At 45.1% G+C, this 23,873-nt stretch overlaps 1 protein-coding gene across 2 annotated transcripts in view; it reads left to right on the forward strand.

The window, feature by feature from the left end:
- IQCH (IQ motif containing H) overlaps positions 1-23,873 on the forward strand; it is a 185,918-nt gene that overhangs the window by 104,278 nt on the left and 57,767 nt on the right. For both annotated transcript variants that reach the window (XM_068275033.1, XM_068275034.1), the window contains one exon: positions 5,763-5,954. In XM_068275033.1, coding sequence (XP_068131134.1) covers positions 5,763-5,954 — 192 coding nt within the window. The remainder of the gene's footprint in view (positions 1-5,762; positions 5,955-23,873) is intronic.

Genomic DNA, 23,873 nt, shown 5'->3' on the forward strand with positions numbered 1-23,873 from the left:
TAGCCCACAACCAACGCCCTGCAAACGATCCGCCAGGCGTATCAACTTTGCAGAGCGATGGCCGATACCTTTGTGCTGCCACTCAAACCCAAATTTCCCCCCGCCGCCATATGATATCACATCTGTGGCTCTCCGTCAACTCTCCACCCACCTGCATTGCAACAGAATGCGTAGTCAGCTGTGCAGCTGACTCTGCACCTGTACAGAATTTGCCCATCAATGTCCCCTAAAGGATCAGGCCCTGATCCCTGGCAACATCAATCCACCCGTGTGCATGGATCTTAAAGTGAACCTCCGGACTAAAAATCTACTCAGCAGAACTGAAAAGGCTTGGTGTTTCTTTCACAGTTTCACAGCATCAGAACTTTGTTTTTCTTAACAAAGCATCAGTTTTAGCTGCATTTTTAGCTAAGCTCCACCCATCAAAGAAAACTGCCTGGGCTTTTTTCTCCGGATGCTGTGCAGAGCATGATGGGATTTCCTATGTTGTTATTCACGTTGCCTAGCAACTGGGAAAGGTGCTCAGGACACAGGACAGTTGGAACTATGTCTCATGCTCCCTGTCACCTCCTTTCAACCAAAAACTTTTCTTTTAAAACTGTGTGGGTAAGAGATTATATTACCTATCTATTTTAATTAACATAACTAATGTAACTTAATGACAGTATGTTTGTTTAGGCTGGAGTTCCTCTTTAAGGGTTTTAGCATCCTGTAGTCCTGGAAATGCTAAGTATTGGCATAATTCTGATACTAAAATCAAATTACATACTAATAACAAAGCCAGCACTCCTGCTGCTTTCACTCTATGGGCTTGATTCACTAAACCGTGATAACTCATATCACGGCTGCGCTAGCGTTTTGCATAATGGTTTACGAGTGAAAATGTGCGTTTGTGCGCGTAAATTCTCATTTGTGTAAACTGTTACGCGCGTTATAATGTGCGCAAAATGCTATCGCCGTCGTGATATGAGTTATCACGGCTTAGTGAATCAAGCCCCATATCTTAAAACCATAAGTTATTGGGTTTTTGTGGAAGAACCCCGATAGCAGCCAGGATATTGGCGAAGCAGGAGTGCTTGGGAACATGGGCGTAACTATACCGCAAAACTTTTAGCGGCCCCTTCCTACATTCAGACCCCCTCCCTCACCCAGCTCAGCGGTAAGGAGGGGCCCAGACTTCTTCCTTCATCCCCGAGGTCCCAATCCTATGCTCTTATAGCTCTGCCACCCAGGCCTACAGATCAGCGCTGCTGCAATGACGGAGCTTACCTTTTCCCCTTTGGGTCTTTCCCGCACTCCCGTTGCAGACAGTAGGTGTCACTGTCCTCTCTGCCATCCTCTTGGTCTGACGAACGTCGCAATTCAGACCTAGTGGCTGCAGTGGGCGTGACGGAGAGATCCGAAAGGGGAAGAGGCTATCCCCATCACTGCAGCTGCTCTGATCTGTACGTCTGGGTAAAAAGACACAGCCAGAGGAGCTCAGTACGGAGCCCTGGTGGAGGTGAAGGAAGAAGTCCGGCCCATCCTCCCCGACGCCACCCCTCCCCCTACAATCGCAGGGGCTGCTCCCTATAGTTACGCCAGTGCTTGAAAACTTAATTTATATCAGTACGCAATCTGAATTTGGTGTGCTTAGGGGCATAGCAAGGTGCATGCATATGCATGCACAAATATTGGGGCCCACTGGCATCTGTACATGATCCCTCAGATGAGTACCATTCTGAGTTCTTATTACTAATAATGTGTACAGTGAGTTCCACAAATTTACATAATGAGATCTGCCAGAACAGCCATTTTGTTTACATTTTACAAGTTGTGTAAAATAACATGAACTGGGCAAGAGTGCTAAAGATACCTAATGTGTGGAGACATAAGGCAAATTTTAGAAATTTTTAAAAAGTGTCAGACATCTGCTGTTCTACACAAATCCTCTACCAGATTGGTTTGGTATCCTACAAATCTAAATTAGGGTTGAGTACCAACAAAGTTTCTGTGAGAAAACGCGGAAAAGCAGCCGCAAGTACTCAGAGTAAGGCGGCTGATTCCGCGTTCAACATGGCAGCTTGCGCGCAGAGACCTGCATTCACTGGCTTGTCGGAGCGCGGAGAAACCGCCGCATGCCCAGAGAACAGGGCGGCGGATTCCGCGTCCGACGCGGCGGTTTGCACGCATAGGCCTACTTCTGTCAGTACTGCTGAACGCGGAGAAAACGCTGCACGCTCGGACAGCGGTGCGGCGGATTCCGCATCCAAAACAGCAGAGGCATTACAACACATGTCTGGTGTGGCTGGGACTGATAGTCCACACAGGTTCAGAAGGACGCGTGCGCGCGTGGAGAGGCAGAGCATTTATGACAGCCCGAGGGGTGTCAGCTGACCAAGCCGGTCAGCTGACAATTCTTTCAGTTTTCATTGGTCCAGCACTTAGGGAAGGCGCAGGAGAGCGCTGGTGTATATATACTGGGTGCTGGTCATTCCTCTGGTGTCTGGTGTTGCGATCACTACGTGGTAGCACTCAGACCTTGTCAGTATCTGTGTTACATTAGACCAGTTTCCTAGGTGTTGATGATCAAGGACCTCACACCTTAGTCTAGGAATTCTGCTATTCTCTGTGTTATTATCTAGACCAGTTTCCATGGTGTTGATGACCAAGGAACTCACACCTTAGTCTAGGAATTGTTGATTATTTGTTATGACCTTCTGCTTTCCTGACCATTCTTCTGATCTCTGATTTTGTACCTTTGTCATTCTGATACTCTGTTGCCAAACTCGGCTAGTCTTAGGATTCTGCATCTGTCTCCTGTCTCTGTACCTGATCTGTCAGTCTGTTGCCGACCTGGCCTGTCCGACCTCAAGAACTATTTCTCCTGTTGGGAAATAGTTCACAGACCTGTCAGTGACACTTCTCCTTTGGTGTCACTCACTCTCTGATCCTTCCTACTCTCAGCCTGGCTCTGCCCCTTGGGGAGCCTCAGGCCTTTGGAAGGAATCTGTTCTCTGGGCAGTACCTCCTACTGCCTCGCACCCACTGTAAGGGTGCTCTCCTCAAAGTATTACTGTTGCACCAAACACTCATATATTACTCAGGTGTCCAGAGGTTAGAGATATATCTGATTATCGGTGATACTGCAGATCATCTATAATCGGGTATATATCTGCATTCTCGGTGATACTGCAGATCGCCGGTAATCAGATCCTCTCTGTTACACCGATCGTTACAGTTTCATTGAGGTTTAATTCTCTACCTAGATACAGCCTATAAATGAAGCTTTATGCAAATGCTGGACGAAACTTTGCATTACCAGCAGTCAAACCTAGCATGTGTACAGCGCCCCCTGATCTAGGCAGATTGATTCGGCTAATCACTGGCTGAGAGCTTTGTTGCCCCCTCTCACCCATCCCCCCACCCCCTGGTAATGTCACAATCGTGCTGCTCCATCGGCGCCCCAACACCGCACCCCTCCTGCGGGGATGCGGAAGAGTCGATCCGGCGGCTAATCGAGACGCCGGATCGCTCCGTGTAGATGGAGCATTAGGTTTCTGCTGGCAGTACATTTGAGGGCTTCTCAGTACAATCTGACCTGCAATGTGGCCTCTGCTGGTAGAGAGAGCTAAAATATTTTTAAGAGGTCCCATCATTCAGGCTTATAGGGTGTAAGTATTGTCAAAAGTGTACATATGGAACACAATTATAATAATTTACATTGTACTGAATGGAGATATATTGTCTAAATCAGAGGTGTCAAACTCAAATACAAAGTGGGCCGAAATTTAACACTGGGACCTAGTCGCGGGCCAACCTCAATGTCTACTGGCCACCTTCCTCCCTTATAAAGTTTCCTGGTGGCCTAGTGGCCCTCCCCTGTTCAGTTCCCTGGTGTCTAGTGGCCCCTACCCTACCCTATGCAGTTCCCTAGGTTTTAGGGCTTTCCCCATACCTCCTCCATATTACTCCCCTGGTGTTCTAGGACTTCACCTCCAATATAGCTTCCATGGTGGTCTAGAGTGGGCCAAACATAATGCAAAGTGGGAGAACTATTTGGGGGCCAAATTTAATGGCTCTGAGGGCCAGATTTAGCCCTTGGGACGAAGTTTGACATGCATGGTCTAAATTGAGTAGCATGCATGTTCTTAGAACACAGCCTGCCATAAATTGACAACTCCATATATTTGCATGTCTGATAAAAGGTAGATAGTGAAATTTAAAAATGTAGTTCTCTTTAACCACTTAAAGAGAACCCGAGGTGGGTTTGAAGAATATTATCTGCATACAGAGGCTGGATCTGCCTATACAGCCCAGCCTCTGTTGCTATCCCAAACCCCCCTAAGGTCCCCCTGCACTCTGCAATCCCTCATAAATCACAGCCACGCTGCTGACAAACAGCTTGTCAGAGCTGTCTGTGTTTATCTCTATAGTGTCAGTCTGCTGCTCTCCCCGCCTCCTGCAGAACTCCAGTCCCCGCCTGCATCCCTTCCCTCCCTGCTGATTGGATGGAAGGGACGGGGGCAGGGACCGGAGCTATGCAGGAGGCGGGGGAGCAGCTGAGACTGACACTACAGATGTAAACACAGCCTTACAGCATGGCTGTGATTTATGAGGGATTGCAGAGTGCAGGGGGACCTTAGTGGGGTTTGGGATAGCAACAGAGGCTGGGCTGTATAGGCAGATCCAGCTTCTGTTTGCAGATAACATTCTTTAAACACACCTTGGGTTCTCTTTAAGGACCACGTGATTTTCTTCTGATCGGTGCTGCGTGGACTCTCCAGCCCGCAGCACCGATCAGGAAATAGCCAGGGCAATCAGACTTCCCCCCTTTTTTCCCCACTAGGGGGATGTCCTGCTGGGGGGTCTGATCGCCGCCGGCTGCCCGCACTTTCCGGGGGGGGGGCTCTTCAAAGCCCCCCTCCGGAGCGCTTTCCGCCCTCCCCGGCTTTCCCTCCCTCTCCCTTACCCTGTGAGCGGCGCAGGACGGAGTTCCGTCCTGCGCCGGATAGGATAGGCTTCTGCCTATCAGATGCCGGCGATCCCCGGCCAATCAGAGGCCGGGGATCGCCGATCTACGTCACGGCGCTGCTGCGCAGCAGCGCCGTGTGATGTAAACAGCGGGGATTTCTTCCCCGGATGTTTACATTATGCGTGCGAGCCGCGATCGGCGGCTCGCACACTGTTCACGGAGACAGTCTCCGTGAACTAGCATGGAAAGGCCGCTCGATCGAGCGGCCGTTTCCATGCTATACCACTAACGACCCGCCGACGCCTATGGGCGTTAGGCGGTCGTTAAGTGTACTTAAAGAGGCACTGTAGTGACATAAAGTGCAGTGCAAAAAAATAATTCAGGATACCCACTTTTACGGTAATTTTCCTGGTTTCAGCATCAGAAACACTTCCTATATCTATATCTCTCTATATACCGTATTTGTATTTAGCCCCCGTCCTCCCTAGCCTGGGCTGTTTAGTTATGTGGAATTCTCCTCCCAGAGCAAGTGTTATTCTCACTGTGTTCAGAATTCTCAGAAACAAACATGCAGCTGAAAGGACTAAAGATGTCACCACCTGTGATGAATTTCAAAATGTAAATCAGGGGAAAGATTTTACACTGACTAAATAATTTACGAATTTACATTGTAAAAAAAAGTAAGCATTTTATTTATTTTCACTACAGTTCCTTTTTAAAGTAGTGTGAATTTGTAGTTCTGTTTAATTTATCTTTTTTTCTTTATATGTGTGCTGAATTGCTGTTGTGTCTGTATCTTTATCTACAGTTCTTTGGTGCTTTGGGCAAGCTTATAACCGAGAACCTGCTGGTGACTCGATGGTTGTTTAAAATCGACAATGAATTTGGCAGTAACGGGACAGCATTCTGTGACATCGGGGTCCACCTCCCATGCTACGCTTGGGCCCTGAGAGAGAGCCAGAGGTATAGCCCAGACACCTGGAAGCAGAAATGGGCACAGGTGAGTCCACGACAGGTAATATTACACACGTTCATCACAGATGGGGTTAACAGACCTGCACTGCCTGTAACAGCAGCCTGAAGCTTCAGGATTCTGTACACCGGCAATGCTTTAATGTCCTGTTATTCCCCGACCTGTTCTGTTCCTTAATGAGGACAATGTAAGAGTGTCGTCGGCAGCGGCACAGCCGGTGAACGCTGGCAGGTTATTAAAACATTACAGCATCTTGATGAAAGACTTTCCTGGAGGCTAAGAACGACAGAACAAGCTTCCATTCCACTGCGATGATTAGAAATGAGTGTATGTCTCTGAGCGCTAAATTATGTTAATAGTTACAAATTGAGGTATTTGCATAACAGTTTATGATACATAATGACAAGTTCCCCTTTCTCTGTGTGTGTCACATCACTGAGACCTGTGCTACAAGGATGAAGTAGATTGATGTTTGAGAAACGTGCTCCTGTTATCTCAGGCTGGCTGTGCGTGACACTCTCTAATCTCTCACTTAAAAAGGCTTTACAGCCTACACAAATAGCAGGCAGCTACATTATGAGATGAACCACTGAATAGGAGTCTGGGAATTAGTAATAGGTCTAAATTGTGCAGGAGTTTGTACCTCGTGGCTCTGTGATACTACAGTCCTAGTGATCTGATAGGTTGAACGTGACTACAAAAATAGCAACCTCAGTTATGCCAAATCAATTACCTTCTTTAAAGAGGAACTTTGACCCAGGATTCATCCCAGTCAGTAGCCAGTACCCCCTTTCTCATGACAAATATCTTTCTCAAATAGATCATCAGTGATATCTGCATGGCGGATATTTTGGTGAAACCCCTCCCACAGTGTGATGTCAGGGCCATGGCCTTGACAGTTTACATTAATTACTTGTTGGTGGCTTAAAAATAATTTAATTTATAAGGTGTAAAAATATCACTTAGGGGAAAACTTAGAAGAAAAGGGGAATTGAATAGGGGCCATGATATCTTTCTGTCCACCTTGACACTAGACAGCATGGCCCATATGCAATTAACCTTAAAAAGTTAATTGCATATGGGGCCATGGCCCTTATTTAATTTACTTTTTCTCCTATATTTTCTCCTAGGTGATATTTTCACATCTTGTCAATAATGCCTTTTAGACCACCAGCAAGCAAGAAAATACTCGAAAAAGTACCAAAAATATGTGAAACAGTATTATCAAAATCATTTTAATTGCAAAATGCTAAAAAGTTATATTAAACAGAAGATTAAAAAAAAATCTCCTAGGAGAAAACTCAGGAGAAAAAGGGAATTGCATATGGCCCAATGCCTTTTAACTACTGTCGCCTTTTAGATGTTGCTATTACATCCAAATGGCTGCATCTACACGGCTCCCGTGCCGCTGCAGTTTCCATTCATTGATCAAAGTCCCGTTAGAAAGGCCAACGGGATTCTTCTAAAAGCCCCGATCTTTCTAATGAAAAAAAAAGTTTCCCGTCCTCCCTTCACTTCCTGTAAACGAGAGAGCTTGCTTACAGGACTAAAAAACAATGTTTTGACTGTTGCCATCTTGTGACCAAATAGTAAAACTGTATCTGCAATAACTTTTTTTTAAAATTAATACAATGTTGTAAGAACGCGGAGGAACCGCCGCCATGATCCAGCGGCGGGCGGCTCCTTCCGCGCACAGACGCAGCCCACACACGGTGAGGCAGCCGCCTCCTCCCAGCGTGAGGCGGCTGTCCCCGTGAAGCATGCGGAACGCGGAGAAACCGCCGCGTTGGACGCGGCGGTTGGCGCGAGTACCTCCGCTGTGGAGGCTCAGAGCGGGGCTGCTGTGACTGGGACATGTAGTCCCTCCAGATTCAGAGTGACGCGCGCGCGCGCACTCAGGCAGGGCATATATGGCAGCCAGAGGTAGTCAGCTGACCAGGCTGGTCAGCTGACTCTGGCTTCACTCCCCATTGGTCCAGCACTGTGGGAGGTGCTGGGGAGTGAGAAGAGTATATATACTGCTGCCTGGTCATTTCTCGGGTGTCTGGCGTTGCGATCACATACGTGGGAGCACCCAGATCCGTAGTCAGATCCTGAAGTGTGCCGGGACCAGCTGGAGCTGTAATCCTACACTTAGCTAGATATTTGATAGCTAAAGTACTAGTTTGATTGTGATTATATGTTATGACCTATTGCCTGTTCCGACCATTCTCCTGAACCCTGATCTTGTACCTCGATATTTCTGATACTCTGTTGCCGAACCCCGGCTCATACCTAGACTCTGTTTTCTGCCTCCTGATTCTGTACCCCGATTATATCTGATACCCAGTTGCCGAACCCTGCCTGTACTTTGACTCCGCCTTTGCCTGCTGTACCTGTACCTTATCTGTCCGTGTGTTACGACCTGGCTTGTCCGACCTCGAGAACCGACCTCACGATTGGAGGCGGTTCCCTGTCCTGTTAGTGACACTTCTTCCTGAGTGTCACTCTTGGACTTTCCTTCCTATTGTCAATCTGACTCCTCCCGTCTTGGAGAGCTCAGATCTGCGGAAGGTATTTGTGCAACACCCCTTGCTGCACTGAGGCTTGTCCTCTGTTACTGTTACACCAATCACTACACTTTACTCAGGTGAACAGAGGTTAGCTAGTATATTGGATTATCGGTGATACTGCAGATCACAAATAATCTGGTATACGTCTGTATTCCCCGTGATACTGCAGATCACCGGTAATCAGACCTCTCTGTGCTTCACCGATCGTTACAGAACGCCAGACCAAAAAACTCATGGAACGCGCTGATCCTCTGACTGTGCTTGCCACTTCGGTGGATAGCATTCATCAAGCACTAGGTCAGCACAAAGCCTTAATTGATGCCTTGTCAGGCTCTGTGAGAACCCTCCAGACCTCAGTTGATTCAGTGCGATCCCCTTCTAGCGATGACATACAAATGCCTGTACCTGATAAGTTTTCCGGCCACAAGTCTGACTTCCGGAATTTCAGGAGTAGAGTGTTGTCATATTTCGAGTTGAGACCCCGATCCTCGGGGACTGAGACCCAACGGGTCATCTTTATTAAGACATTGTTGACTGGGGACTCCCAGTCCTGGGCATATAACCTGCCTTCTACCGATACCGCTCTGACCTCGGTAGAGGAATTCTTTAAGGCCATGGCCATAATCTACGACGACCCTGACCTTGCTGCGTCCTCTGAGCGGAAGCTCAAACTTTTGCGGCAAGGCAGAGGTTCGGTCGAGGATTATGCGGCAGAATTCCGTAGGTGGTCAGTCACCTCTAGGTTTGACAATTTTGCCCTAATGGACTATTTTTTGTCCGGATTGTCGGAGGAGGTCTCCGACTTAATGTTAACTATACCCGAGCCCAAAACAGTTGATGAGGCCATATCATCGGCCATTCGAGTAGATCGCAGGCTACGTCATCAGAGGCAGGCTAGGGGCAGTCACCGTGTCAGGGTGACTTCGTACGCGGCACCGGTTGCTGCATCCTCAGCAGCAGCATCTCCGTCTGTCTCATCCGTTCCGGCCTTACCTCCACCAGAACCGATGCAAATCGGCCGATCAAAACTAACACAGGTGGAGCGAAGGCGGAGGATGGCGGAACAACTGTGCCTATACTGTGCAGAGGCAGGGCATAGGGTGCGAAACTGCCCTAACAGGGCGGGAAACGGGTCTGCCTAGGAGTAGTGGGGGGTGACACCCTAGGCACACAGTTCTCACCCCTTAAAGAGAAAAAGTTGCTTCTTCCCTGTACCATTACATGGAAGAACAAGTCCGTAGCCACTGAAGCATTTGTTGATTCTGGCTCAGCGGCTAATTTTATGAACATTGCATTTGCTCAGGAGTTGGGTATTCCCCTCACTCCTGTGAGTCCCCCCATTCAGGTCACGGCAGTGGACGATTCTCCGCTGCAACGGGAGCGCCCACTGTCACAGACTCCGGAGGTGAAGGTCACCATAGGGGTACTGCATGGGGAACAGTTACGATTTTTTGTATTACACATGTCCACCTCCACTATTATCCTAGGCATGCCGTGGTTGCAAACCCATTCACCCCAAATAGACTGGGCCACGGGTCAATTAACCACATGGTCACCTCATTGTTTTCAACGGTGTTTGGGGAAATTGACATTGGGGCAAACCAGAGTTCAGGTGGGAGGTGTGCCAGATCAGTATTCTGAATATGCCGACGTATTTTGTCCCAAGGCAGCTGACAAACTGCCCCCACATCGGCCATTCGACTGTCTCATCGATCTCCGTTCAGGTTGTGTACCTCCCCGGGGCCATCTGTATAATTTGTCGGGGCCCGAGAAAGTGGCCATGCAGGAATATATCCGTGAGAACCTAGCCAAGGGCTTCATTCGGCCATCTCGGTCACCCGCCGGGGCAGGGTTCTTTTTTGTTAAGAAAAAAGATGGGGGCTTACGGCCATGTATTGACTACCGGGGGCTTAATAAGTTCACAGTGAAGAATCGCTACCCGTTACCATTAATAGATGACCTTTTCACACAGGTCACGGAGGCTAGGATATTCTCGAAACTGAATTTACGGGGGGCATACAATCTTGTACGGATCAGAAAAGGTGACGAATGGAAAACGGCCTTCAATACTCCGGACGGGCATTACGAGTACCTGGTGATGCCCTTCGGGTTATGTAATGCCCCGGCCGTTTTTCAGGAACTCATTAATGAGGTCTTTAGAGAGGTGTTGGGGAAGTTCGTCTTAGTTTACCTCGACGACATTCTTATCTTTTCTAACAATCTTTCTGATCACAGAACTCATGTCAGATGGGTATTGAACAAGCTGAGGCAGAATTTATTATATGCTAAGTTAGAAAAATGCATTTTCGAGGTCACGTCTGTAGCCTTTCTGGGATATATAATCTCTACCTCGGGCCTGTCTATGGACCCTGCTAAAGTCTCCGCGGTCTTGGAGTGGCCGCAGCCGGTGGGGTTAAAGTCCTTACAACGCTTCTTGGGGTTTGCAAACTACTATAGAAGGTTTATTAAGGGGTACTCCACGGTAATTGCACCCCTTACCAGTCTTACAAAGAAAGGGGCAGACACCACTCACTGGCCTCCCGAGGCCGTACAGGCATTCGCCACTCTAAAAGGGTTGTTCTGTTCGGCACCCATATTGAGGCATGTGGACACTTCCTTTCCATTTATAGTTGAGGTAGACGCCTCAGAAGTTGGAGTGGGGGCTGTGCTGTCTCAACGCTCAGGTCTTCAGGGGAGATTACACCCGTGTGCCTATTTCTCCCGGAGGTTCTCTCCGGCAGAGAGAAACTATGATATAGGCAATAGGGAGCTCCTTGCCATCAAATTAGCCTTCGAAGAGTGGCGTCATTGGCTGGAAGGAGCGGAGCACACGATCACGGTTTATACCGACCACAAGAATCTCGAGTACATCGAGGGGGCTAAAAGATTAAGCCCCCGACAGGCTCGATGGTCGTTATTTTTTTCGAGGTTCACATTCTTGATTACATACACTCCCGGTAGTAAGAATACCAAGGCGGATGCACTCTCTAGGTGTTTTGAACCAGAGACAGCACAGCCCTCGATTCCTGAATCCATTATCCCACGAAAGTTCGTGTTAGCCGCTACCGAGACTTGGGAGAACTGGAAAGAAATTTTGGGTCCTTTCCAACAGGATGTCCCAGAAGGGAAGCCTGAGGGAGTGTTATTTATCCCATTGCCTTTTCGTCTCCAGATTTTGGAGATGGTCCACTCACACAAGAATGCGGGACATCCTGGGGCGTCTAGAACGCAGGATCTCGTGGCCAGGTGTGCATGGTGGCCCTCTTTGGCAGCTGACTGCAAAGAATTTGTTAGGGAATGTGCGGTGTGCGCAAAAAGCAAACCCTCCCGGCTGGCATCTGTAGGTACTCTGCAGCCTTTGCCCACCCCGAGTGAGCCATGGACCCATTTGTCCATGGATTTTGTGGGGGAGCTTCCTAGGTCAGAGGGCAAGTCGGTCATATGGGTGGTAGTCGACCGCTTTAGTAAAATGGCCCACTTCGTGCCCTTGGAAGGACTCCCCTCGGCCCAGGAATTGGCCAAATTATTCATCATCCATGTCTTTCGGCTACATGGCATTCCGGAAGACATAGTATCCGATCGCGGAGTCCAGTTTGTCTCAAAATTTTGGAGGGCATTCTGTCACCAGATGGGCATGGGGCTGTCATTTTCGTCGGGCTACCACCCACAGACAAATGGCCAAACTGAGAGGGTCAACCAATCGTTAGAGCAATTTTTACGTTGTTACGTGGCTGAAGCGCAGAACGATTGGGTCAAGTTTTTGCCCTACGCAGAATTTGCACACAATAATTTAAAGAGTTCTTCCTCGGGTTTCTGTCCATTCCAGATAGTGACCGGGAAATTACCTAAGTTTTCTCCATTACCGGTTGTGTCTAGTCCGTTCCCAGCCTTGGAGGCCTGGCAGAGGACATTTAGGGACATGTGGTGGACCATAAAAAACAACCTTGTGAAAGCATTTCAGAGTCAGAAAAGTCAGGCTGACAAAAGACGTTCATTAGAGTGGAATTTTCAACCAGGAGATTTGGTTTGGGTGTCAACTCGTCACCTGACATTGAAACAACCTTCTGACAAGCTTGGTCCCAGGTTTGTGGGTCCATTTCCGGTAATCAAGAAGATGAACAAAGTTACCTATACCATTGACCTTCCCACCAGCATGCGGGGGGTAAGGTCCTTTCATGTGTCCCTTCTCAAACCCGCAGTCCAGGTGGGTCCTGCTCCTCCTCCTCCCGTGTTGGTAGATGCCCAACCCGAATATGAGGTAGAAAAAGTTTTAGATTCACGCCTGGTACAGAACTCTGTACAGTACCTCGTACCTTGGAAAGGGTACGGCATTGAGGAGAGGCAATGGGTACCGGGGAACCGTATGCATGCGGATTACTTAGTGAGGGAGTTTCATACCTTACATCCAGAAAAACCTGGAAGGAGCTGTCCGGAGTCCACTCCTCGGGGGGGGTACTGTAAGAACGCGGAGGAACCGCCGCCATGATCCAGCGGCGGGCGGCTCCTTCCGCGCACAGACGCAGCCCACACACGGTGAGGCAGCCGCCTCCTCCCAGCGTGAGGCGGCTGTCCCCGTGAACCATGCGGAACGCGGAGAAACCGCCGCGTTGGACGCGGCGGTTGGCGCGAGTACCTCCGCTGTGGAGGCTCAGAGCGGGGCTGCTGTGACTGGGACATGTAGTCCCTCCAGATTCAGAGTGACGCGCGCGCGCACTCAGGCAGGGCATATATGGCAGCCAGAGGTAGTCAGCTGACCAGGCTGGTCAGCTGACTCTGGCTTCACTCCCCATTGGTCCAGCACTGTGGGAGGTGCTGGGGAGTGAGAAGAGTATATATACTGCTGCCTGGTCATTTCTCGGGTGTCTGGCGTTGCGATCACATACGTGGGAGCACCCAGATCCGTAGTCAGATCCTGAAGTGTGCCGGGACCAGCTGGAGCTGTAATCCTACACTTAGCTAGATATTTGATAGCTAAAGTACTAGTTTGATTGTGATTATATGTTATGACCTATTGCCTGTTCCGACCATTCTCCTGAACCCTGATCTTGTACCTCGATATTTCTGATACTCTGTTGCCGAACCCCGGCTCATACCTAGACTCTGTTTTCTGCCTCCTGATTCTGTACCCCGATTATATCTGATACCCAGTTGCCGAACCCTGCCTGTACTTTGACTCCGCCTTTGCCTGCTGTACCTGTACCTTATCTGTCCGTGTGTTACGACCTGGCTTGTCCGACCTCGAGAACCGACCTCACGATTGGAGGCGGTTCCCTGTCCTGTTAGTGACACTTCTTCCTGAGTGTCACTCTTGGACTTTCCTTCCTATTGTCAATCTGACTCCTCCCGTCTTGGAGAGCTCAGATCTGCGGAAGGTATTTGTGCAACACCCCTTGCTGCACTGAGGCTTGTCCTCTGTTACTGTTACACCAATCACTACACTTTACTCAGGTGAACAGAGGTTAGCTAGTATATTGGATTATCGGTGATACTGCAGATCACAAATAATCTGGTATACGTCTGTATTCCCCGTGATACTGCAGATCACCGGTAATCAGACCTCTCTGTGCTTCACCGATCGTTACAAATGTATTACATTTAAAATTAACTGTTTACCCCCCACACTCCCAAAAATACCCAAATACATTTTTAATTAAAAAAAATTACGATAAAAAAACAAACAAAAAATAGTTACCTAAGGGTCTGAACTTTCTAAATATGCATGTGAAGAGGGAATATTACTATTATTTTTTAAATTATAAGCTTGTAAATAAGGATGGATGCAAAACTGTAAAAATGCACCTTTATTTCCAAATAAAATATTGGCGCCATACATTGTAATAGGGACATAATTTAAATTGTGTAATAACCGGGACAAATGGGCAAATAAAATACGTGGGTTTTAATTACGGTAGCATGTATTATTTTATAGCTATAATGGCCAAAAACTGAGAAATAATGATTTTTTTTTTCAATTTTTTTCTTAATATTCCCGTTAAAATGCATTTAGAAAAAATAATTCTTATCAAAATGTACCACCCAAAGAAAGCCTAATTAGTGGCGGAAAAACCAAGATATAGATAGATCAATGTATTGTGATAAGTAGTGATAAAGTTATTGGCGAATGAATGGGAGGTGAACATTGCTCGGATGCATAAGGTGAAAAACGACTGAAGGCTGAAGTGGCTAAGCAACCAGCAAGCAAGAAAATACTCAATTTTGACAATTGAAAAGGGACTATCAAAAGTCCCTTTTCAGTTGCAGAGTGCTGAAAAGTTATTTTCAACAGAAGGTGAAAAATGATCTCTTAGGGGAAAATTTTGGAGAAAATGTGAATTGAATAAGGGCCCTTAAGTCATGGGCCCATATGTAATTAAAGTTTTCTCCTAGGTGATATTTTCATATCTTGTAAATAAAATGCCTTTTAAACCACTAGTAATCAACAATATACTCAAAACATTTTTTGATACTTTTTACCAATTTGTGGTATTTTTTTCAATTTGAAAGTGCTGAAAAATGATTTTAAATACAAGAAGAAAATTCATTTTAAAAAGAAGTTAAAATATTATCTCCTAGGAGAAAATTCAGGAGAAAAAGTTAATTGCATATGGGCCATCTTATTGCTGGATACTACAGAAGAGTTGGTTTTCAAGGTAAGAAACAGCTGTACTGGCAAACAATAGTTCTGTTTCAGGATATAACATTGGATTCAAATGCACGAATCCACTACTGGATCACTCTGTATGGAAAGGCCATTTTGACCCCCACAAGCCTGATCATTACATTTCCAGATCGTTTCTGATTATTGATTGATAGTATGATCAGCCACAACAGCAAATTTTCATTAAGCAGTCAGAGGGTAAAGTGACAGGAGATTGATGGCCCCATAGCTTTCTACTGCATGGTGCAATATAAAGGTAGTTTGGCGTGCCAAAATCTGATTGAGATTGAGTGGTTCACATTGGTATATTGATCGCTATTGACTAGGGAGTAAATGACTGCTTGTCAGATTGGGCCACTATCAACCTGTATATGGGTAGCTTAAGACCAAAAAGTCATCTAGTCCTATGGTCGTGGATAGTCCAGGAAATCAAATATCTGCTATCACTTCAGCATAGAAAACCTCAGATTTATTAAGTTCTGTTTCTAATTGAGAAAGTTTGAGAAAGGTGATTTTCTTGACGAAATCTGCTTATTTTAGATCAAAAAGAAGGGAAAGAGGAATATAGCTCTGATAAATGGAGGTTCATTTCTCTGGTTTGACAACTCTATTTTTTTCTGCTATCTTCAGAAGTAGTGTCATAAGCAGTTTTCAAGTCGTGGCATTTGGAAGACATTTCTCAGTTTTGAATTCCCGTTTAAAGTTTTCAGCTGAGGAATGGGGTTTTGCTGTTAGACCTCATTGGCAGACTCTGGCTCTTTTGATGGCTGATTTTTATTTTTTTTATCTTTTTTTTGGGGGGGGGGGGGGGTCTGGAGCCCTGTATGAGTTAAAGTCATTTAAGTGACTGGTGGCTGGATAGTGTAATGGTTAAGGGCTCTACCTCTGACACGGGAGACCTGGGTTCGAATCTCGGCTCTGCCTGTTCAGGAAGCCGGCAGCTATTCAGTAGGAGACCTTGGGCAAGTCTCCCCAACACTGCTCCTGCCTGTAGAGCGCATCCTAGTGGCTGCAGCTCTGGCGCTTTGAGTTCGCCAAGAGAAAAGCGCGATATAAATGTTCTGTGTTTGTCTGTTGTTTTTATTGTGCCCTTATAGGCCTCTCAAGGATTATATGAGACTATACTGAACATTTGGTTTTACATGTTTGCAAGTACCTTTTGGTAGACCCGCATACTTATAAATATGTTGCGCGGGAGACTGCTGCTAGTAGGATATTGGTAAAATTACTGATATTCTACTACTTACTTCCTATAGTAAAATATTGGTAAACTTTACCAAAATTTTACTATAACCTAATCCTAACTCTCACACAGAACCCTCACTCTTCCTATGCCTATCCCTAAGATGCTGCCTAACCTTGACCCTCCACCCTTTGGTGCCTAACCTTAACCACTCCCCTGATGCCTAAACGTAACCACCCCATCCCTAACCTTAACCCATGCCTAATCTTAACCCTGTAGTGCCTATACTTATTATCCTTACTCCTAACACTAAATGTAAACCTAAAACTAATCCTAAATACCTTAACACTGATATTTTTACTGCCATAGGTGTCAATAGTAAAAGCTGCAATTAGTAGCAATGAATGATAATTATGGCACCCAAAATAGTAGCCTGCCATTTACCGGACACCATACTTATTGATTATTGCCATTAATTTTGCCTTTTACTATTGCCACCTCTGGTGGTGCCAAATTTACCAGAGCTCCTCCTGTACCATTTTTACTTGCTTCAGGTAATGGTGTCCTTGTGATTTGGATGAGAAAAACAAAGAATACGTAACTGAGAGAAAGTTGTGGTCAGAACATGTTATAATATACCGTAAATTTGGGCAAATGAAAACATAGGCAAAAACTATTATTAAACAAAAAATTTGGCCCATATCCAATTAATTAATTCTCCTAGGAGATAATATTTTAACTTTTTTAAAATGACTTTTCAGTACTTTGCAATTAAAAAAAATACCAAAAAGTAGTTGAAAAGTACCTTAAAATTATTGTATTTTCTTGCTTGCAGAAAAAGTGAATTGCATATGGGCCATAATCTACTATATGTCAAAACTTTGGTAAACATTTTAAAAAGTATACTAGATTGTGGCAGGATTTTGATCTCATCTCATCAGGTATAAAGTGTTACATACTTTTATTAGAGATTTTACATTGCTTGACAAAGGTATGGTTAGTATTAGTAGACATGAGCCCATATGCAATTCACTTTTTTAATCTACGTTTTCTCCTAGGAGATAATTTTTCATCTTCTGTTTAAAATAAGTTTTCTACAATCTGCAATTGAAAAAAATACCAATAGTAGGTGAACAAGTACTATCAAACATATTCTGAGTATTGGGCCCAGGGCCCTTATGCAATTCACCTTTTCTCCTAAGTTTTCTACTAGGTGATATTTTTACACCTAATAAAAAAAAAATGCCACCAAGGCCCATATGCAATTCACATTTTCTCCTGAGTTTTCTTCTAGGAGAGAATTTTTCATCTTTTCAGCATTTTGCAATCGGAAAAGTACCAAAAAGTAGTTGTAAAACTACGATCAAAATAATTTTGGGTATTTTTTTTCATGCTGGTAATTTAAAATGCATTTTATTTACAAGGTGTGAAAATAACTTTTTCTCCTGAGTTTTCTCTTAAAAGAATGTTTTTTATCTTCTGTTTAAAATAACTTTTATGCACTTTGCGACAGAAAAAGTATCAAAAAGTAGATTTAAAAAAGTACTTTAAAGATTATTTACAGTATTATCTTGCTTGCTTGTTCAAAAGGCATTTTATTGACAAGTCTAAAAATATCACCTAGGAGAAAACTCAGGAGAACAAGTTACTGTATTTTTCAGACTATAAGATGCTCCTGACTATAAGACGCACCTAGTTTTAGAGGACAAAACCAGGGTGGGGGGAAAATATACTAAACCTGGTGCATCAATGGTGAAGGGGCATCTCCTGGATTATGCCGCCTTTGTATTTCATGCCCCCTTGTACCTCTTGTGTCTCCCTGTGTCTTCCACTGTCCCCCTTGTGTCCTCCTCTATGCCCCTTTGTGTCCCTATGTGTCCTCGGATTATCTTCCTGTGTCCTCCTCTGCGTAGGCACAGTACAGGGAGTCCCCGACATTGCGACGGGTTGGCGATTCGTATTGGCAGGCGTTCACAAGTCAGGAACTGGCTGCACTTGGACTATGAGACGCAGTGACTTTTTCCCCACTTTTGGGGGAGAAAAAGTGAGTCTTAAGGTGGCCACACACCATACAATCTTTTAAATATCTGTTCAATTCAAGAATTGCAATCAATTTTTCTGACTGATTGTAAAATTTCATATGTTCAATTATTCCCCAATTATGATAAAAATGATTGGAAACGCTGAGAAAATTGCTAGGGTGTGTATACAGTGGGATGTGAAAGTTTGGGCAACCTTGTTAATCGTCATGATTTTCCTGTGTAAAACGTTGGTTGTTATGATAAAAAATGTCAGTTAAAGAGAATCTGAATTGTTAAAATCGCACAAAAGTAAACATACCAGTGCGTTAGGGGACATCTCCTATTACCCTCTGTCACAATTTCGCCGCTCCCCGCCGCATTAAAAGTGGTTAAAAACAGTTTTAAAAAGTTTGTTTATAAACAAACAAAATGGCCACCAAAACAGGAAGTAGGTTGATGTACAGTATGTCCACACATACAAAATACATCCATACACAAGCAGGCTGTATACACCCTTCCTTTTGAATCTCAAGAGATCATTTGTGTGTTTCTTTCCCCCTGCATCTCTCATGCACTGAAGTTTCAGGCTGCTCTTTTCTTCCTGCAAACAGCTTTGCCCTTGTCTGAATTTCCTCAAAGCCCAGCCAGCTCAGAGGACGATTCATCCAGCTTGTAAAAGATAAGAGAGCAGAGAGAAGCTGCACTAATCGAAATATCACACAGGCAGTGTGCAGAGAGGGGCCTGAAAGGGGGAGTTCATAGCAGAACCACAACACTGAAGAACTTGGCAGCCTTCCAGACACAGGCCGACAAGTCTGACAGGGGAAAGATACATTGATTTATTACAGAGATAGTGATAGCAGAAAGTTTTGCAGCAAGCCAGAACACGTTAGAATAGCTTTTGGAACTTGTAGAATGATAAAAAACAGGATGCAATTTTTGTTACGGAGTCTCTTTAAATATATCGTATAGGAGACACACACAGTGATATTTGAGAAGTTAAATGAAGTTTATTGGATTTACAGAAAGTGCGCAATAATTGTTTAAACAAAATTAGGCAGGTGCATAAAGAAATGAAATCAGTAGATCCTCCTTTTGCAGAAATCACAGCCTCTAAACGCTTCCTGTAGGTTCCAATTTGGATTCTGGTTGAAGCTATTTTGGACCATTCCTCTTTACAAAACCTCTCTAGTTCATTCAGGTTTGATGGCTTCCAAACATGGACAGCTCTCTTTAACTCACACAACAGATTTTCAATTATATTCAGGTCTGGGGACTGAGATGGCCATTCCAGAACGTTATACTTGTTCTTCTGCATGAATGCCTTAGTGGATTTTGAGCAGTGTTTAGGGTCGTTTTGTCACTGATTCCTGGACATTGGTCTCCAGAATCTGCTGATACTGAGTGGTATCCATGCGTCCCTCAACTTTGACAAGATTCCCAGTCCCTGCACTGGCCACACAGCCCCACAGCATGATGGAACCACCACCAAATTTTACTGTAGGTAGCAGGTGTTTTTCTTGGAATGCTGTGTTGTTTTTCCTCCATGCATAACCCCCCTTGTTATGCCCAAATAACTCAATTTTAGTTTCATCACTCCACAGCACCTTATTCCAAAATGAAGCTGGCTTGTCCAAATGTGCTTTAGCATACCTCAAGCAGCTCTGTTTGTGCTGTGGGCGGAGAAAGGGATTCCTCTACATCACTCTCGTATACAGCATTTCCTTGTGTAAAGCATGCTGAATGTTTGAACGATGCACAGTGACTCCATCTGCAGCAATATGATGTTGTAGGTCTTTGGTGCTGGTCTGTGGGTTGACTCTAACTGTTCTCACCATTCGTCGCTTCTGTTTATCCGAGATTTTGCTTGGTCTGCCACTTCGAGCCTTAACTTGAACTGAGACTGTGGTCTTCCATTTCCTCAATATGTTCCTAACTGTGGAAACAGACAGCTAAAATCTCTGAGACAGCTTTCTGTATCCTTCCCTATACCATGATGGTGAACAATCTTTGTCTTCAGGTCATTTGAGAGTTGTTTTGAGACCCCCATGTTGCTACTCTTCAGAGAAAGTTAAAGGGAAGGTTCAGGGAGGGTGGCTGAAAAATAAAAATCAATTTCCACTTACCTGGGGCTTCCTCCAGCCCATGGCAGGCAGGAGGTGCCCTCGCCGCCGCTCCGCAGGCTCCCGGTGGTCTCCGGTGGCCGACCCGACCTGGCCAGGCCGGGCTCTTCTGCGCTCCAAGGCCCGGCACTTCTGCGTCCCACGCCGGCGCGCTGACGGGCTGGAGGAAGCCCCAGGTAAGTGGAAATTGATTTTTATTTTTTAACCACCCTCCCTGAACCTTCACTTTAAAAAAGGTGGGAAACTTACAATTGACCCCCTAAATACTCTTTCTCATAATTGGATTCACCTGTGTATGTAGGTCAGGGGTCACAGAGCTTAAAAAGCCAATTTGAGTTCCAATAATTAGTTCTAAAGGTTTTAGAATCAATATAATGACAACAGTGCCCAAATTTATGCACCTGCCTAATTTTATTTAAACAATTATTGCGCACTTTCTGTAAATTTAATAAACTTCCTTTCACTTCTCAAATATCACTTAGTGTGTCTTCTATATGATATATTTAACTGACATTTTTTTATCATACAACCAACGTTTTATCCCGGAAAATCATGACGATGAACAAGGTTGCCCAAACTTTCGCATCCCACTGTATTAATAAATTGACACTCTAACACACACCATGCAATCTTTAGAAAATTTAAGAAAAATTTCCAGCATTCCGGATCGATTAAAATGGAAAAAGACGGCAAATCCGATCAGATTTTTCAGTCAAATGAAAAAAAGCTTTCGATTTTTTTGGGGAGATCTGGTCATATTTATCGAATTGACGTAAAATCGGATCATTTAATTGTATTGTGTGTAGCCGCCTTTAGAGTCCAAAACAGGAGCAGAAGTGGATGGGGCGAGCCAGGGCAACACACCTGGGGGTGGCCCCGCTTTTGCCATGGCGGGTTTGCCAACGGAGGGGAGGTTTCAGGAACTTCGATTGTTTTATGGCGATCTGGTGAGTTTTACAAATGTTTAATTGCCATATCGTCATGCATGGTACACCTGATACACTTCCCATTTATGCTTGCACACACTTTAAGCATACTCTGTTTAACATGATAAAGCATTTTTGGGAGTAGTAGGGGTCTACCCATGAGCCTAGTGATTGCTAAGAGAGTGTCTGCTTTCTGATTTTTATTTGCTGAATTTATAAAACTCTTACATAAAGAATCACTATGCAGAACGCTCAGAGCAGTTAACATCTGTTGCTGTATCTCAATATGCTAACAGTACAATGTCTGCACCAAAGTCATACACACAGGCATGGTCAGAGCTTAAAGTGAACCTAAACCAAGTAAAATTATTTAACCTCCTGGGCGATAATCCCAAGCTAAGCTCGGGGTATGTCGTGCAGCAGGAGTTCTCAGGCCCTGGTGGGCCGATTTGCATAATTTTGTTTGTTACACGCAGCTAGCACTTTGCTAGCTGCGTGTAACTTCCGCTCGCCGCCGATCCGCCGCTACCCGCCGTGCCGCGCAGCCCCCCCCCCCAGACCCCTTGCGCAGTCTGGCCAATCAGTGCCAGGCAGCGCTGAGGGGTGGATCGGGACTCCCTCTGACGTCACGACGTCCATGACGTCGGTGACGTCATCCCGCCCTGTCGCCATGGCGACCGGGGAAGTCCAGCAGGAAATCCCGTTCTGAACGGGATTTCCTGCTTACTCTGATCGCCGAAGGCGATCGGAGTGGGTAGGGGGATGCCGCTGCGCAGCGGCTATTATGTAGCGAGCCCAGGGCTCGCTACATGATTTAAAAAATAATTTTTTTTTAAAAAGTGCTGCGCCCCCTCCTGGGCGATGTAATTGTATCACCCAGAGGGTTAAAATAAACACATGTACCTGCAAATGAATATAGCATATTCACCTCGCCGTCAGTTCCTCTCAGAAGCTAACCATTTGCTTCTAACCAACAAACGTTGATTGCAGTGGTATCACCACAATCAACGTTGATTGGTTTGATGGCTGCATTGTTTCTCCTTCACTAACACCAGACCATACTTCATTTGCTTCTAACAATGATCCCTTTCTGTTCTGACAAGATTCTGTCAGAACTGAAATATATCAGTTGCTGTCAGTTATAACTCAAAGGACAACTGATGAGCAAGGTAATGTTCATGTTTCCCTATGGCTAAAGTGGGTGATATTACAGTTAGTGTGCTGGCCAGGAAGCTGTTATGGGGAAATGGACATTTTTAAAATGGAGAACGGAAAGTTATTTGATCACAGTGGACAAACGTTCTCTTCAGGAGAGGAGAAAGATTGATGAGTAGACTACATGGGATGTAAGTATCCTGTGTGTATGTTTTTTTTACTTTTAATTTTCAGTTCAGGTTTGCTTCAAAGTACGGTATTTTTTTATACCACCACCAGTATGTTTTTCAGTTGTGGGAGGAACCTGTTTCTCCTGGGAAAAACCCATACTCTCATTATTATAGGAAAACTGCATTTTAAATATGTTTGTGCCCGAAGCCTACATTTAAAAAAGAAACGCTGTAAAATGCTATATTTTCAATGGGACACTTAATCTGAAGACAGAGTAATACCTTTTTTTTCTTAATTATATACTGTTAAGCATATGGCAATTCAGTAAATGTAGCCCACTGTCATTTTTATAGAGCTGCATTAGTGAGATTTGTAGCTGACTCTGATTGCTTTTGTAGCATGTCTTGTTACAGGATTGGTGTTGAATATGTAAAAATCAATACGTGCCAAGTTTACATCCTGCCGTTTGACCTTATAGCAGTGAACAGCAAGTTACACCTAATTAAACATTCCATGGCTCCTAGGAATTACATATAAGAGGGGAAAGCTGTGACATGGCTATTATATAAATATAGCTGTGCACACACTTTAGACAATAGTTGGGCTATGTACAGCAGGATCGGAGTATAACATGTAGTCTACCCAACAATCCCTGTATGCATATGCATGCTTGGTGCAGCAGTGCAGCATCTACCTTCCTATGGAGGGGAGAAGAAGGTCTCCTAATGCTGAAGATTATTATTATTATTATTATTATTTATTAGATTTATATAGCGCCAACATCTTACGCAGCGCTGTACAATAAATAAGGTTACAGACAATGATAACAGGGGTGACAGAACAATACAAGTAATAGCAAAAAGATACACAACACAATGCAGACAGTAGTACAATGCCACATCATAAACTGGAGTGGTAGTGGTAACAAGTTCCAAATTCTGGGTAAAGTGCACACAGTCAAGTATGATACACAAGGGGAGAGGGCCCTGCCAAAGGCTTACAATCTAGAGGGAGGGGTTGGTGACACAAAAGGAGGGGGTGCAGAAAGAAGTTATTGGCAGAAAGGATTAGGGCAGTGTGGAGTTGATGTAGGCCTCCTTGAAGAAGTGAGTTTTGAGTGCTTTTTTGAAGGTGTTGAAGGTGGGAGCGAGCCTGAT

This window comes from Hyperolius riggenbachi, chromosome 3 (genome assembly GCF_040937935.1).
Source record: "Hyperolius riggenbachi isolate aHypRig1 chromosome 3, aHypRig1.pri, whole genome shotgun sequence".
Lineage (NCBI taxonomy): Eukaryota > Metazoa > Chordata > Amphibia > Anura > Hyperoliidae > Hyperolius > Hyperolius riggenbachi.